Here is a 17,301-nt window from a genome sequence, read left to right as displayed (position 1 = left end):
TTTTTATAAGTATTCAAATACGTGTTGTGTCGTTTTGTTCTGTTAATTCTTCCTTTATAAACATAATATTATATTATAATAAAAAATAAAACTCATTGGAAAACAAATATTGTTGTTTATTTATTCATCCACCTTCAATAAAAAAATACACGATAAATAGCTAATCTTTCCTACAACACCTCAAAGCCTACATTGGTTTTATGTACTTGTAGTGAAACATTTTCTGACCCATAATAAATGTTGCAAACACACATAAATTTTCATAAACAGACAGTTTAAATATATATTATATTATTATAAACATACATACTATTATGTATGAGCTATTATTCCCAGATATCAGTGGCGAAGGGTGGAGGTAGGCTGTTAGGCTTCAACATAAATAGTGCACACTAAACTTTGTCAGTCATACATTTTTGTTTTTATTGAACTATGACTACAATTTGGTTAGTTTTTAAAAATCAATTAAACCCTGCTTAACGATAATAGTTTTGGTACGCTATGGGCGATCTGACAAAATAGTGCACACTTTTTCATTCATAATGATTTCTTTTCGTTGAATTAAGAATACATATTACACATGATGTTAGTTGGTATTTTTAAATTAATTAAGCCCTGCACTAACTAAACTATAATAGATGAGATATATTATTCTATCTATAAAATATCCAAAATTTTACCATTAAATCATACATAATTTTGAATATTTTATATATAAGACGAGTATTTTTTAGTATTATCTTTAAGGCTTGGTTTCGCAGGGTTTTGAATTTTAAAAACTAACCACCACCATCTGTAAATTGTAGTCTTAGTTCAATGAAAAGAAATACGTATGACTGGTAAAGTTTAGTGTGTACTATTTATGTAGGATCTTAATAGCCTACCTTTGCCACTGCTAGAAATTATGATAAATTGCTTGTTTACAACAAAGAAGTGTCCATGAATCATTTCTGATAACTTGTTAATAACATATTGTTGTAAATGATCCTTAAATTTTGTATCAAGAAATGTTCCACTAGCTGCCTTCCAATTACAAGAGAAATTTAATACATAATCGACATGCCATATTGTTTTACATTTTTGGTGAAATTTCATATATGTTAGTATTGTGTGATTGCTATAAATAATACACCCAGACTACATATTCTGTATCATCAGCTACATCTGGTATTTTCAACATTCTCTCGTCGTTATTCATCGAGTTTTAATACAAAAAATAGTAGAATCAAAATAATAAATATTGCAAGATAAAAACACATAAGACTTAATTATTTTACAATACATGGGTTTTTATAAATATATCTCTTTTTACGATAAATATAAATGAAACATCACAATAACAATAGCTTCAAAATAATATAACACGAATCAAAAGTAAAACTCATTAAATCCAATAGTTTATCATTGTACTTAACAAGTTTTACCTGTGATACGATGATATATACTATTTTAATCTATATTTTCAATAACATGAAATAAGATTCATAATTGCATCACACTATGCATTTACAGATCAAACAAGTTTTTTATAATTGACTAGTTTTTTCTAATGTATGTATGTAATGGTACTATAACTTTTTCAAAGAAACATACATACATAGATCCAAAGAAGTTATGTTGCAGAATACTTATTATGAAATTGAAAAAAGGTCCAATTTCATCCGCATCTGTAAAAACTGTCGGCATTTCAAGAAAATTTTAGATTCACACAAACGGTCAATTCTATAAATTATCATGTTGATGAAGTTGCTGAATCCGTGTAGTTTTAACTTTAAATTACATAAATGTAATATGACAATTAATACACAGTGAGTGTACACAGAAAATGCAAGACAAGTTATCCTGAAATGATCAGTAAGAAATGAATAATAAATAGATTCTCAATATGGAATTCAATCGTAATTATTCGCGGACTCAGTAAAACATGTGCAGATATTTTGACATTTAGATGAACAATAATCACAAATATAGCTATAAACAAGCTGTCATGTTGTAATTTCAATCCACCAATTTACAGAATATGAATTATGCTCTGGCTACCAATTCATCCATGTTAAAAACGTTCCAGAAATGCCGTCAACGGTTTAATTCCCAATATTTCACAGAGGCTCCCTTCCTATTGTTATAATCAAATTTGATCTAGAAATGCATAATGCAACCCAATTAAAGGAATACTATAATTAAACTTTTATTAAACACCTTTCGTTTTACATTGCAAAGCTATTTTTTTTTTAAATATATAATTGAATTTACTCACAATGCCAAACTTTAACATTTTTTTTGGTTTATAGAAATATCGTTGATTTATCTCGGAAAACTCGTAAATCCTATTTTAGTAATTTTTGTGGTTTTGTAATAATGTAGTTCTAAAAAGCAAACGCCATTTCAATTAACAATGTAATATTTTTGAATACGCTGATATTATCAAATATCTATCTCTGTAACATTCTTACACTCAAAACAGGTCTAACCATTTTAAAAATAAATCCACACAAACCTAATAAATCCTATCCATACAATAAAAAATATTGCAAACCTCCCAAGTACCAGATATTGCTTGTTCTTTTTTCATTTTCAAGTTCCGAAATTCCATTTAAAACTAATATGACAGTTCTTACTGTGTTGAAATGGATTTGCAAGGTTTAAAGATAAAACAACAATATGACATAATATGCATTTTAAATATTAATAATGTTAGTCACAGGAATATAATACTATTGCGTTATAAAATATTTCGACTAGAATTAATTTCGTCTAAAGCGAGAGCATGAAATTTAAAATTGGTTATGTCGTCATTAAGTTTACTCTTGTAATTGGAACTCCATGGCCATGATGGAATCGCTGTCCATGGAGTTGTACGACCTCGTGAGGAGGCCAGAATTCCCCATCAACGCGAAGTCCACATCCTCAAGGTCTCTGCTGAACCTGCAAAATAACAATTATCCACGATGTAACTGCAATCCTACACCTGAGACATAAAATATAGATTCTACAATTTATAAGTCAAGAGGATGATGAAAAGAAATAGTGCAAGGATGCAACCCTGTTTGATCCCGGACCATTCTGTCATTGTCCAATTCTAATACAGCATTCGCTACTTTCATAACACAAATTTGATTATGATAATGATATATTGGGAGATTCCGTATGCATCTACATAGTTTCAAACAGAAAGAAGGCCTGTGTAAACTGTCAAAGGCCTTTTGCTAATCCACGAAGCACCAGGGCAATGAACTGATTTGAGTTACTCCATCATGTATATGTAACTGCAATTTGTGCAGTTTCCTTCCACGACGCAATAAACGTGTCTAAATGGAGCATAAAGAAAGAGTTTAGAAAAGACAATGTACTATTAACCTTGTGGCTCTCCTTGAAAAGGCATTAGAAATCAGCCACAGTAAATGAACAATATTAAAGCAATCATATTAGTATATTCCACAAATTGGCTTAAAGTCGATAGTTATTTTGGTTGTCACACCCATTATCAAGACAACAAACTAGTAATCTTTGTACCTATTTAAAATTTTTAACAAAAATTCAAACATCGTGAAATATGCTGTTCCTGACTGCTTGCTGGTGGATAGATTGTGGATTGTATTATAATCAGGAGCATGAAACCTGAGGTAGGTCCTGTCTCTATCCAATATATCTCTCCATTTGTCCCTATCCAAGGTAGCTGTTCTCCGATTCAGTATCCAAAGCATAACGCAATCATCGATAACTTCATCTAATCAATGTATGGTCTGACTTTTCGCCGGCTATGGGTTCGTATTATGATTATTATTTTATATTATTGGCCAAGTTGTAATTCACCTGTTATGAGGAGTTATTGAATCCCCTGCTTCACCTTCTCCGGCTAAGCTGTCGGACTCATCTGTGGCGTTTAGGGACATCTGGGAACCTACAAAAAATAACATAATTGTTTTAATCAGTTGATAGTTTATAACTTGACTTGACTTTTTGAAAGAAACATAATAACATTATCCTAATCACACGATATTGTAATAATAATGAAAAATAGAAACTGACTACATAAGCCGAGGCATTTTTGGTGGCTAAAAATGTCATATGTAATAGACACGTCATGCTAAAAATATTTACATGGCAAGCGATTTTTATTGAACTATCTTAATTCATCCATGGTATCCTAATTGGTAGGGCGTCCGTATCTAAAGCCGTGGGACGTGGATTCAATCTCGTAGCTAGCAAAAAATACCTATTAATGTGTACTTGATCCAGTACGAGACCTAATGGGTTAGGCAATGGCTAACTAGCATTCCTCATAAAAAGTCTGCTATAAAATCTCCACTCAGTGGAGGCTTATACCAATGGATTTGTAGACAAATGTCCAGTTTACAAAACATCCGTCTGCATCACAACTTTATGCTGTAAAAATATTCCAAATAGGGTATTTAACCCATTCGCTGTGTCCAACGCAACGGGTGCGTTGTCTATCAGGTGGCCATTAGATATAATTAGCATGTTATTTAAATGTGGTAATTAAATATTAATTAAAATGTCCACAGCGAATGGGTTAAGAAAGTTGTAATTTCAACACTTAAAGAATTTTTAATGTTTATTTAAGAATACTCCATAATATATTAATAAAGGAAGTATGGTAAAAATATTTTGGAAAATCAACACAATAACGTCTAATATCAGGACTCAGTTTATAGACTTTAATTGGATAAACCGTCTCAACGTTTTAATCAATGTGCATTTCCCGTTATTAACTTAATTATTGTAAGCCAAAAGCTTATATGAAAAAAAGACACACTGGGGAAAAAACGTGAAGGGACTCAAGTTTAAAAATGCCACACACGAAAATTCCAAATATGTAAAATGCATTATGGTGAATACTACCACGGCACACATCTAATAATGGACAATGAAATATTATTTGACTCGGACAATAGACAAACACAAGGACCCTGTCTAACTGGCCTTATTCGATGCAAAAGAAAGTAGTAATAAAAACCATAATTCGGTGGGTTAGTGCACATATATTGATGTCAAGTTTTTATCAAAATTGAGATATTATACACAAACACCTTTCGGCATCATACCTTGATCCTGTACATAGGATATTTAAGAAAATGTTGTTTCATTCGAATACATAATAATAATATCCCCATTAAGGGGGGACATGCTCGTCGAAGGTCAAAATTGAGTTTTTATTGTATTTTCAAACCATGATCCTGGACACTCCTTAAACGTTGTAGATAATCTATTTATATAATTTTGAAGCCTTATTATCCTTTATAGTTATTTTAAACATTTGATGACTGCATGAAGTATTTTTGTTACATAAAATAGTATTCTTTTAAACCTCTCGCTCTAATGTTTTAGAATATAGTCATATTTCGGTACAGAACTGTGCAGTGGTGTTAAAATTTTTTACATTTATTAATTTTTAAACGCATTTATAAAACCATTAGTATAATTTATTACGAGATAATTTTTGTAAAATATTCACGATAAAAAATTATTTTGATAATCTCTGTGATCCCAAATTTGACAAGAATTAGGCATTTTATTATTCAAAAAATCAGCAAGATTAACACATTTGAAGATGATTCTAAAGATACTTATTATAAGCTATGTCTTTGACCATTCAAGTGTGATAAACATCTTATGAATAATGATTGCTTTATAATAATTATTGACCTAAGAATAAGGTAGTGTTTTTTTGAAATACGCCATTTTTTTTGTCATTCCCTAGTGGTTAAGCTACAACATACGGCCGTAGCCATAAAATGACAAACTATAATTAAAGTAGGGAGTAAAATTATGTTAACGCGCGTATTTGAACATGTACCTAACCGAATTTTTTTAATTTTTTTTTTTAAACGGTACATGTTCAAACACGCGCGTTAATATCATTTTACTCCCTACTTCAATTATAGTTTGTTAATTTATGGCTACGGCCGTATGTTGTAGCTTAACCACTAGAGAATGACAAAAGAAATGGCGTATTTCAAAAAAACACTACCTTATTCTTAGGTCAATAATTATTATAAAGCAATCATTATTCATAAGATGTTTATCACACTTGAATGTTCAAAGACATAGCTTATAATAAATATCTTTAGAATCATCTTAAAATGTGTTATTCTTGCCGATTTTTTGAATAATAAAATGCCTAATTCTTGTCAAATTTGGGATCACAGAGATTATCAATATAATTTTTTATCGTGAATATTTTACAAAAATTATCTCGTAATAAATTATGCTAATGGTTTTATAAATACGTTTAAAAATTAATACATGTAGAAAATCTTAACACCACTGCACAGTTATGTACCGAAATATGACTATATTCTAAAACATTAGAGCAAGAGGTTTAAAAGAATACTATTTTATGTAACAAAAATACTTCATGCAGTCATCAAATGTTTAAAATAACTATAAAGGATAATAAGGCTTCAAAATTATATAAATAGATCATCTACAACGTTTAAGGAGTGTCCAGGATCATGGTTTGAATTTACAATAAAAACTCAATTTTGACCTTCGACGAGCATGTCCCCCCTTAATATAATATGATTGAATCTTTCAAATTTGATTTTTTCAAAACATACAACATCTGTGCACTAATATATCGATATATTATTATTATCATAATTATTTTTTCGTCAGATTGAATAAATATCGTATAAAGTCGAATATTTTATTAAGTTATAATTATATTTAAATTATAAGAAGCTTTGAAACAGTACCGTTAATATCAAAACATTGTATATATTTTTAAGGCAAATCTTGTTTTGTTTCTTTTATGTTTTTTCATTTTCTTACACCGGCTGGACCCTGTACGGACAAATGAGATAAGTTAAAATGTGCTGGTTAGAGAAAAGAAAGCAGGTTGCAAGATGGATGGAAAAGAATGAACATGCGGCAACACGGTGGTCCTTTTGGTGCACGTTTCTTTTACCTGCGGTTATTTATAATTAGTGTGGAAGTTCTTCCATCAACCTGAATCCCTTCTCGATCATTTGGCCTTTATTGTCTTTATATCTAACTGTTTGCCATGTTTATTAGATACTGCAAAAAGGAAATGTGACAAAGAAGACTTTTTTAAATTTATTGTGGCCAAAATAGGATAAGTCTAAATACCGTATTTCATCGATAATAAGGGAGAAAGCCCACATGTGACGGCATGGCGAGGTATAGCATTTGTGAGGGGTTTACGAGGCTTTGCGAATCGCACACAAAAAGCGTACGCTTGTTAGTACATAGCAAAGTAGTGAAATATTTTCCTTTCATTAATTATCTCAAAAAGTAAATCGACAAATTTATCTTTTTATCTAGTAAAAAATTGATTGATGAAATAACACACAATGACACATTGCCGTTCAACCAAGCCTCAAGCGGCATAAACTGAGTGACCCTTCTGCCCACATATTGAGTTTGTATAAAATCTGTGTTCCTAGTTGGCGTTTAAAATTTCCTGAAAAACATTACACTATGATGCTGCATTGAAACGAAAACTCATTGTGTATACAGAAGAACATAGAAACAAAGCCGCAGGATGTAACTTTGACAACAGTGTAATAAATATTAAATTTGTCATTGAAGAAATGATCGTAATTATATATTTACATGCAAAGCAACGATTTTCACCACTGTTTATTATAATTTTATAATTTTGTTTTTATATCATTATTGGTTAAAAATAATGGTGTACCCTTTAACTGATGGCGTCTTATAATTGATGAAATACAGTAATATCAGTAATAGATGTTAAAGTGCACCAGCCCTTGAAAAAAAGATAATACAGTAGGATATTTGTCATAGCTATTAATAAATGAAATAGACCAAATAAAAATAAATCAATGCATTTAGAGTCCCGGAGACCTATTCCAGCAGTTGTGTTTACTGTTAAAGCACGGAATTTAGCACCACGTTGACAACTAATAAAGTCTACACTGATTCTTAGCACACGTGCAGGTGGTACTTTTAGCTATAACATTAGATACGCCTGCTAGAATAAGCCTAATACATCAACTTGATAAAAATAGTCCCGAATAAGAAAGGAAAACTCCTTCTTAATACTTTGAGTTTCGAACGGTGTTAGAATTATTTCAATAAGTCGCCTATCAGTACAGTCAGAAAGAATTAAATCCTATAGTATATGCAGTCAGTTATCGAAAGCGTAAAACACAAAAATAAAACGGATGAATTATATTTGGGAAGATCTTACCTGATGGAAAAAGGTTATGCGAAATATTTGAAAGATAATCTGTGGAGAGGTACGGAGGGAGATCGCGGTCCGACAGGTCGCCGTTGCCCTCGCCGGCGCCCCCAGACCCCGACAGGCCCTCCACCACGCTTAGCCACTGAGCGTTGTGGCATCGGAAACGTTCCACCTGTCAAAATCACGAAAATATATTATGCCAATTTCAATCAATAAACCGCATCACTCGTGGTACCCGGGATAGCCACTTGCCTCCTCTAGTCGTCGTCTCCATTCCAGTCTACAATTTGAGTCTTGTAACACTCCACATCCCCTCAATGATATGAACTATTCTGTTATTTGGGTATGTGACATAGAAGCATAGACACACAGATCATAACTGACAGCGTAGAAGGTAAACGAGGAAGAGTAATAATTCACTCAGCTGAATTTATGGGCAACTTGAGAAGAATCATGAGTAGAATAGAAACTGTTCATGAAGACCACAATCCTCTGTAATGAGGGAACGGCGACGTCGAATGAGACAGTTAACAATATTACACACCTTTATCCTAACAGCCCAGTCATTATTAGTCTGGGTGATGACATCGAGACAAGACTCGCACAGCTTTCGGATCTCAACATTTTTGTCCAGCATCAGGTCAATCAAATAAGCCGGAGCCTCTGAAAATGAAGAAAAGATATTTATGACTCGATCATTAATTGGCAGATAACACACATTATTTAACAAAAGAACACTGTTTAAAATTTTGATTATAATTATTATGAATAAGAGATTAGTGTTACTTTGGAGAACTGTCAATGACATTGAGATGAAATGGAAAAAAAAAATATAACTAGGGCTTATTTGAGGTTTATGTTTTATTAAAAGGTTTTTTATATTATTGGAAATGTTGGATAGGTAGCCATGTAAAATACAGTGTCCTCTCGATTATCCAGGATATTGATAAGAGATAAGGGGCACATGAATTTTGAATGAATGAAGAGCTATCACATATATTGTTATACTCGAATCCCCATTGGTTAATGTACTCCAATAAAAAATCAGCAGAAGTCAGTGTCGTGCCGTGACACTAATGCATTGATAATTTCTTCTTCATTTCACTGAATATTATTGATATCTCATTCATTTCATATACAAACAATCCACAAACCAAGAGTTTTCCGTACGAGTCAAACAAAAAAACATTAAAAGATTAGTTAGACGGAAATACTGTACAGAGTTTTGTAAAGGTGGAGAAGTGTAAAAGTTCGTCACACTAAATTCAGTATACCTGTGTTGTTAATAAGATAGGCAGCGGAAGATGGATATCTCAACAGCTGTCGAAAAGCGAAAACGACTTGCAAGACAAGGTCATCATCTTCTTGTCTCTGTCGAAGAAGTTCGACTAAGAGGGGGGGTGCAGCTCCGGCGCACAAAGCGGCGCCCCCTGCTTCTTCTCCCGCCACTGCCCCTGCCAGCACAACACCTCCCAACACAACTTCTTCACTTGCTGAACTCTCTGGAACAACATCATACAGATAATAAAATTAGCTCCACGTCAATTAATTAAATTAATGAATCCATTGCATTCAATTGCAGTTTTTGATATCAAGATCAAGTGTTTGAGAATTACTATAAATTTTCTGTAACTGTCACTAACCTGGATCCAAAATATTCATCAAGAATTCGATGAGATTGTACTGCCTGACGATGGCGAGGATATCTAAGTCAGGCTGAAGAATGTTTCCTAATATTCCAAGACACTCCACGACGAATGGCTCGTCCACCCAATTTGGTGCCGTCACAACGCTGGCTATGTCTCCCACAAATTCCTAAATTTTATAAATAGCAAATAAGCTAACCACTTTTATTTACACAACTTGTACAAAGGAATCACAATAAATTTTATTTTATTTTAATTATATCACACAATGCAATAATTCAGTTAAGAAATCTTATGTAGGACTCACAATAAAAAGATGGCGTATGTCGGCGTGGTGCGATAGATTTCGCACCAGTTTTATAAGCATAAGGTCGGTGGATCGGAAAGCTCGAGCGGCGAGGGCTGCCAACCTTCCAGCGCCAGCCATCAGCTGGGCACAGCGAGCGTGCAGAGCCAAGTTGACTGCCAGCGCCACCATGGCAGCGCTTTCATCACCGCGACTCACCAGAACCATATCTGTTACCTGTCACAATAATTCACTAATTAACTGAACTGACACTGGTTGAATGACATCGAAAGATGAATATTTATTTCAATCGGTATTCAAAATAAGACAAGGATTCACCACATTTAGGTCCACAATTAATGAAACTAAAGTAAAGTTGTTGATTTATAAAATGAATTAATCACTTGGTTCATTAACAACATTCGACAGCCTTGTTACTCCTAACACATCATGACTTTTCCATTAAAAATTCCCAACCAATTATATCTTGAAATTCTCCTTTTCTACCCTCACCGAACAGTACCACTGACAATAATAATTGTAACATTACATAAACTCAAACATAAATTTTTATAAGTACTCATATTTGATAAAAAGCTCGCTATGTGAGCGAAACACGTGTCATGAATCAATCTATACATAAGGTGAACACCAAGATAAAAACACATTTTATAAATTGTCATGAACCACCACCAAGTGAACACGGAATCTCTTGAAAAATATAATTGATAACAATCTGGATAATATCTTGAAGACCCAGGTCCTTATCATGTGTATCTTTTATATTGAAAATATTATTTATCAATTCACAAATTTAAATTAGGTAGGTTTTTAACTCGATTGAACTATGCGCACAAATCAATTCTCATGTGCACTGTTAAAACTACAAGCCCACAGCATAGAAGAACACCATCCCAGATAAATGAGTTTCTATAATATACCAGACTTACCAATGTGACACAGTCCGTGTGCGCAAACATTGCTTTCACCCTGTCGTCCATGCTCAAGTGGTACAGTACTTTTGTCACAATGGCTGTATGCTTGTCGTCACCTAGAATTATCATCAAATATAGGAAAATGATTTTTGAAACAATCAATAATTGCTATATTTTGTCATAAAACGCATGCGAGAAAATGTGAGGAATAAAATTATACACGGAATATAAAAATTGAATCAATAAGTATTTACTTATGTATGATATGAGTTTCGGTAGGAGTCCTATCTTCACCATGCGGCTTCTAAGCTTTGTGTCGAACGTCAAATTGAAAAGCAGACGTAGAGTGACATTGAGAAGATCGGGACTGCGCGCTGCCGAATCTAATAATCCTGGCAATCTCTCCAAGAGTCCCAAGCTGACCATAGCATCTTTGTTCTCTTTGTAAACAGACAACTTCAGAAGAAAAGATATTATCAAAATGGACAGGTCCGTGTTTGAATGACGTTGCAAAGCACCCACCAGAAGCCCGACAATGTCTTTCTTGTGCATTTTTTCTTCCACTTTAACATTATCGGCGATATTGAGGAGAAGATAAAACGCTACTCTGAGCAATTGCTCTTGTCTCTTTGTCAAGGCTTTCAGTTTTCTTTTGAGCTGTTCCTCGTCAGTTTTGGACGGGTCTGCCGCGCTGCAAAGATCTTCATGATAGCTGCTGTTCAGAGATCGCGAGTTTCTGTTACCGGCATTCACATCACTGACGGCCCATGTGCCGGACTTTGGTCTTCTTTTTGGTTCAGGGATTCTACTCTTCGGTAACTCGTTCTGAAAAAAATAATTATGTATAAGTAAATTTTCAATTGAACCCACAGCAGCATAGTCCATAGAGTGTCTGTTTGTGAAGCTACGATTTCAATCAAATATATGCTGTTTTTTCCCGAACAAAGACCCAATGAGTCGGGCGTATCAACAACCACTCTTGTTACAATGATCTTATAATATTATAACCTCTACTCTGTGGAGGCCCGTATTATGCTTAGCACAGAAACCATGGTAATCTACTAAAAAAACAATTTTCAATTATTCCATCACTCGATATTTGATCACAATATTTGAACAGTTTCAAAAATAATCAAGATTCCTATAAACTGTAAAGATAAACTACCATGGCATTATTAAATGTAGCCAAAACATAAATTTACAGACTTTGATTTAATATTATTATATAAACGAAAAATAGATGTAATTTCTTCTCCTGCACAAAAAAAACCATAGGTTATGGGGTATCACAAAGTTTTTATATTGCTCCGGTTATATCTGGTTGTTTCACTCAGCTCCCCTGCCTCATGCTTTCCTGTTACAAGCCGAAACTATTACTTATTTATTATTAGATGATTATAGAAGCAGAAAAAAGATGGAAATGCTCACTTTTTCTGGTGTATTTAAGGCTTTTCCTTTGCCGTCCAGATTATCCTTCCACTGGTCGAATCTTTTCAGCTCAAAGTCTATGACGTCCATGCATAACGAACCAATCTTATATTGCAGAATTACTTGATGGAATTCATTATATGTGGAGAAAGAGAAGAATGTGAAGACAATGTTTGTGCTGAGCTCAATGCTCCTCTTCCATTCTTCCCTCAAAACCCTCGATAGAGCGCTCAGTAACGCCTCTGTAATATTCAAATGAAAAACTTAGATTCTCCTATACTGAATTTTATGGTAAACAACAATTTTGTGTATCAAGGGTAACTAAATATAATATAACCATTAGAAAGAAAAAAAAAAAAAAAATTGACACCCCGCAGGATTCCACATGCACCCCCTGGGATTCACATTCATGTGTCTGACTAAGCTGTGTGACCTGTCTAATTGCGACAAAGTTATCTAACGGTTTTTACAATTCTCATAGAAGCGCTTTCTAAATTTCGTTATTGTTTTGTGCAGTCCACTTTTGTATTTTAAATCAAAGTATTAATAATTATTACCTTAATTACTAACCGGTGTCAGGATTTCTACAAATTTTTGTTATAATGTACTTGCACTTGCTAATTAACTTAGTAAACCATTTCTTTTATTCAACAAATAATTCACTTATTACATTATTTTAAATAATCGGATTCTATTAGCCTGTAGTGCCAGTTTAGGTAAGTAAGTAAGAATAACGCACTCACCATTCTTTGAGAGCTCAACTAAGTTATCTGGATTTCTAGCAAGTTGAAGTATTAAGGCCGATCCTTTGATTTTATCCTGAATATCTTCGTAGAGCAACTCCACATATTGGTCTACACACGATATTGTCGCCGTACCCCCATCAGCGGGACTCATCCTGCCGACCTTACACCCACTATTTGGGCTAGCACTCTTTATCTGTGTACCTGAAATAAATGTAATTGTTAAAACAAAGAAACTCTTCCACAATGAAATTATTGCTTGATAACTTAAATTTGAGAGAAGAGTAATATAAAAAATGGCGATAAGTAAAATAATCACTCATTTAATTGCACTAACCAATTGTTCACGTTCTCTCTTCGATTTATTCACATCTGCGATACTTGTGAACAGATTACCAAATCTTTTTAAAGAAATAAACATTTTAAAAATTGCTATATCTACGCAACTACATAATATATACTTTTCCATGATGACATTTTAATATTCTGTCAAAAATTCATATTGTTTAAGAAACTTACAACCTTTTGATACTTGATAATTTTAAAGCCTTCGAATAAAAACTGTAAGCCTGCATAAATTCACCGAAGGGAAAAATATTTTAATTTATTACAAATGATGAAATAATTATTATTAAAAATACAGTAATTATTATAATTAGCCACTTCATCAGTAAAATTATCTAAATAATGAAGCCCTCAAAACAGCCTTCAACTGTTTATTGATTTCATTGATACAGATAATTAGTACTTACTCTAATTTTTAAATCTGGCGATCAATTTAACAAAATCAAATCGATGTAATAGCACCTGTACACATGCATGTAATTACTGTCGGAAATTGTGCTTATTTTAAACTGTCATGACAATAACTGTTTACATGTAAAAGTGCTGACTGTCTCTCCAATCTCATTCTTCAAGAGTAAGCGAGACGCGATTTTATACTACTATCTGACAGGCTGTATTGAAAATCGGACCTCAAAATGAGTAGTTCATTTTTTTACCGGCATGTTCACCCCTATTGCTCTACTGCACAGGTGCAGATCGAAAGTAATCTTACTTGCGCGCAATAAATCATCACAATTTGGAATCTTCCAATCTTGTTTGACTTATGCACGCAATTTTGCCAACTGCAGGATAATACATGTTTCACCATACATTTTCTTACTGTGCACAGTACATCCATGCACGTGTAAACAGGGTATAATAGCGCCTGCACACGTGCATGGAATTACTGTCGGAAATTGTGCTTATTTTAAACTGTCATGACAATAACTGTTTACATGTAAAAGTGCTGACTGTCTCTCCAATCTCATTCTTCAAGAGTAAGCGAGACGCGAGGTTGTCATTTTATACTACTATCTGACAGGTTGTATTGAAAATCGGACCTCAAAATGAGTAGTTCATTTTTTTACCGGCATGTTCGCCCCTATTGCTCTACTGCACAGGTGCAGATCGAAAATAATCTTACTTGCGCGCAATAAATCATCACAATTTGGAATCTTCCAATCTTGTTTGATTTATGCACGCAATCTTGCCAACTGCAGGATAATACTTGTTTCCCCATACATTTTCTTACTGTACACAGTACATCCATGCACGTCTAAACGGGGTATGTTTTCTATTTAATGTCATGGGGAAAATAACATACAAGCGCCTTTATTTCATCATACCCACCACGAGTGGAGTGTATCACAATGAGATTATTGAGTTATACAATATTACCTTGGTTAGACAATGCAAGTGAGGTAATAACAATTCAATAATCATGTCATGATACATTCCACTTGCGGTATAGATAATGGAATAAAGGTGCAAATATGTTTGGTTATATTATTGATTGATGTGAATTAGAGATTCATTCTTAATCAAGCATTATGTGAGTTCTCCTCATGGTCTATGGTCTGATTTTATATTTATATTGCTTTTTTCTGTATAAATAAAATCGTGTGTTTAAAAGCATAATGTGTAAATCTATGTCAATAAATCTGTGAATGTAAAATGAATACTAATTCTAGGTTCTGCTAGTTCATAATATTATTAACTTGTATATTTACCTAAATTGTTACCTTCTTTCCTATTCTTCAAATAAAATATCAGCTGCTCTACTTCTGAAAGCTGGCTGGCATGAATCAAAGTGCACTTGTCGACCACCTCCTTTGCGAGGGCAGCACAATCTGTCTTAGGGTTTAGGCTACTCAGTCGAATTGTTTTTTGGAATGTCTAAAATTATTTCAAATTAGCATTAGGATTATTAACGGAAGCAATTATCAATAAATTATCTGCGAATGTGTTAAATTAAAAATAAATTTCACTAAAACTATGAATTATTTAAAAATCTTTATATGAACTTCGAAAGAACTAATTAAACTACATTTAATGGTAAAAATAACCATAAAATATGATATAATAGATAATTAAAATTAAATTATTATTCTCATTTAATAATGTAGTTTTTTAGTATTAGAAGTTTATCTTTGAATTTAAAATTTAATAATTTCGGATTTTAATGATTTTAGATACGCATTGATTAATTAAAACACTTTAATTGTATTAAATTACATATAAATGTCACTAGACACGGCTAGTAGTATTACAAAAGATCTCACTGAATGTAGTATTAGGCAATTTTCAGAAATACTTACTACACTTAACATTAAACTATTAGAGTGAGTATTTTGACAGAAAATACAACATACTCCGAGCTATGATAGCCAATTGAGGCTTGACATGGTGGAAGTGCTAGTCGAGAACAGTAACTGTAACCATAATCCTATTTGCCTTGCCTAATTGCTGCAAACTAGAAGAAATCGTGTAAAAAGTGTGTATGTTCAAAGTTAAATTGTCCCACTAATAGTTGAAATTCACCTGCTTATGAAGTTATTTTTTACACCTCTGGTAACATTTAAGTAATGAATTTTAAAATAGTATTAGAAACGAAATACAATTGGATAAACCGGCCTCAACAATCTTGCTATGCTGGCCATTTGTGCATAAAGAAGCATCAGAAATTTCATGATTTAGATAAACATGGAAGCGACGATATTACAAATGTATGATGGGAAAAACATTATAAGGTATTTAGAAACATATATTTAGAAATACAAGCCTGCTGGTGTGATTTTCGCAGAGATCAATCAAATGTCTAGCTATGCCAGTGGATATTAATTAGTAAGTATGCTTATTAGGTATAATATAAGAATCATCATTGCGTGAAGTAAAATGGAATTTAAACAATGGTTAAAATGATGAGAATATAAAAAAACGAAATGACAAACATTTACATCCCTTTACAAATCAACTCTACTATCATGGAAGCATAAATAGTAATACTTTAATCAATTTTTTAATTATATTATATTTCGTACCTGTATTGTATGATCGATAGGCAAAATTGAAGTAGTTATAATACAGGGACAAACTGTCACAGTAAATTTATTCATGTATAAATGACACTCACTTTTTTATCTCCGTGCATACGATCACCGAATTGTCCTAAAATGAGAGCCTCTAACTCGTAATTCACTATTAATGCCTTTTGAGTGGGATGTACGTCTATTGAACCAGATTTCACTTTCCTAAAGGAATTTCAGAAAAATCAATAACCATGAACAACTGGCATATTTGATTGCACAAAAATACATTGAAATAACTTTTATTTACCGCTTCAAATATTTTGCATCTTCAGACTGCATAGCATTCATATATAGACAAATTAAAATGTTGTATAAATGATGAAGTATAAACAAAATTACTATTATAAAAAATAATAAAGTGAGCCAAACAGCTATCATGCAAGAGGCTCCGCTGACCTCCGAGTGCTCCTATTGTTTTTGTCTCTGGTCAAGAAATGTCAATAATGACATTCGCGCTGTCAAACTTTTTTTATATCAGTGACAGAAAATGTCGTCAATTAATTTTTCCTCGTAAACGGCTGAATCACCTGAAATATTTTGAGGATTATCAATTATATGTTTATTTACTTATTGTGAAGATAATTTTTCATTTTGTTGTGTAGGTATTTACAAGTTTCTAGGTATAAATGTAGGTACCTAGGTACATAAATTAGTAT

At 32.8% G+C, this 17,301-nt stretch overlaps 1 protein-coding gene across 2 annotated transcripts; it reads right to left on the bottom strand.

Moving 5' to 3' along the window:
- Positions 1-97: 97 nt before the first annotated feature.
- Kap3 (kinesin associated protein 3) lies at positions 98-17,055 on the bottom strand. 2 transcript variants are annotated; one of them, XM_085956166.1, is made up of 14 exons: positions 16,893-17,055; positions 16,690-16,807; positions 15,287-15,452; positions 13,233-13,436; positions 12,490-12,731; positions 11,316-11,886; positions 11,077-11,177; positions 10,148-10,363; positions 9,838-10,009; positions 9,469-9,696; positions 8,739-8,857; positions 8,201-8,366; positions 3,814-3,901; positions 98-2,925 (listed from the first exon to the last, which is right to left on the bottom strand). In XM_085956166.1, the coding sequence occupies exons 1-14, from the start codon at positions 17,021-17,023 to the stop codon at positions 2,802-2,804; spliced, it is 2,646 nt and encodes an 881-aa protein (XP_085812292.1). In that variant the 5' UTR covers positions 17,024-17,055; the 3' UTR covers positions 98-2,801. The 2 variants fall into 2 exon arrangements, with proteins under 2 accessions (XP_085812292.1, XP_085812293.1); XM_085956167.1 differs by having other exon boundaries at positions 15,299-15,452.
- Between the last annotated feature and the right edge of the window lie 246 nt (positions 17,056-17,301).

Source organism: Rhyacophila brunnea, unplaced genomic scaffold, assembly GCF_057557595.1.
Source record: "Rhyacophila brunnea isolate RB1 unplaced genomic scaffold, BYU_Rbru_1.0 scaffold_5, whole genome shotgun sequence".
Lineage (NCBI taxonomy): Eukaryota > Metazoa > Arthropoda > Insecta > Trichoptera > Rhyacophilidae > Rhyacophila > Rhyacophila brunnea.
This window is presented reverse-complemented; position numbering and strand designations above follow the sequence as displayed.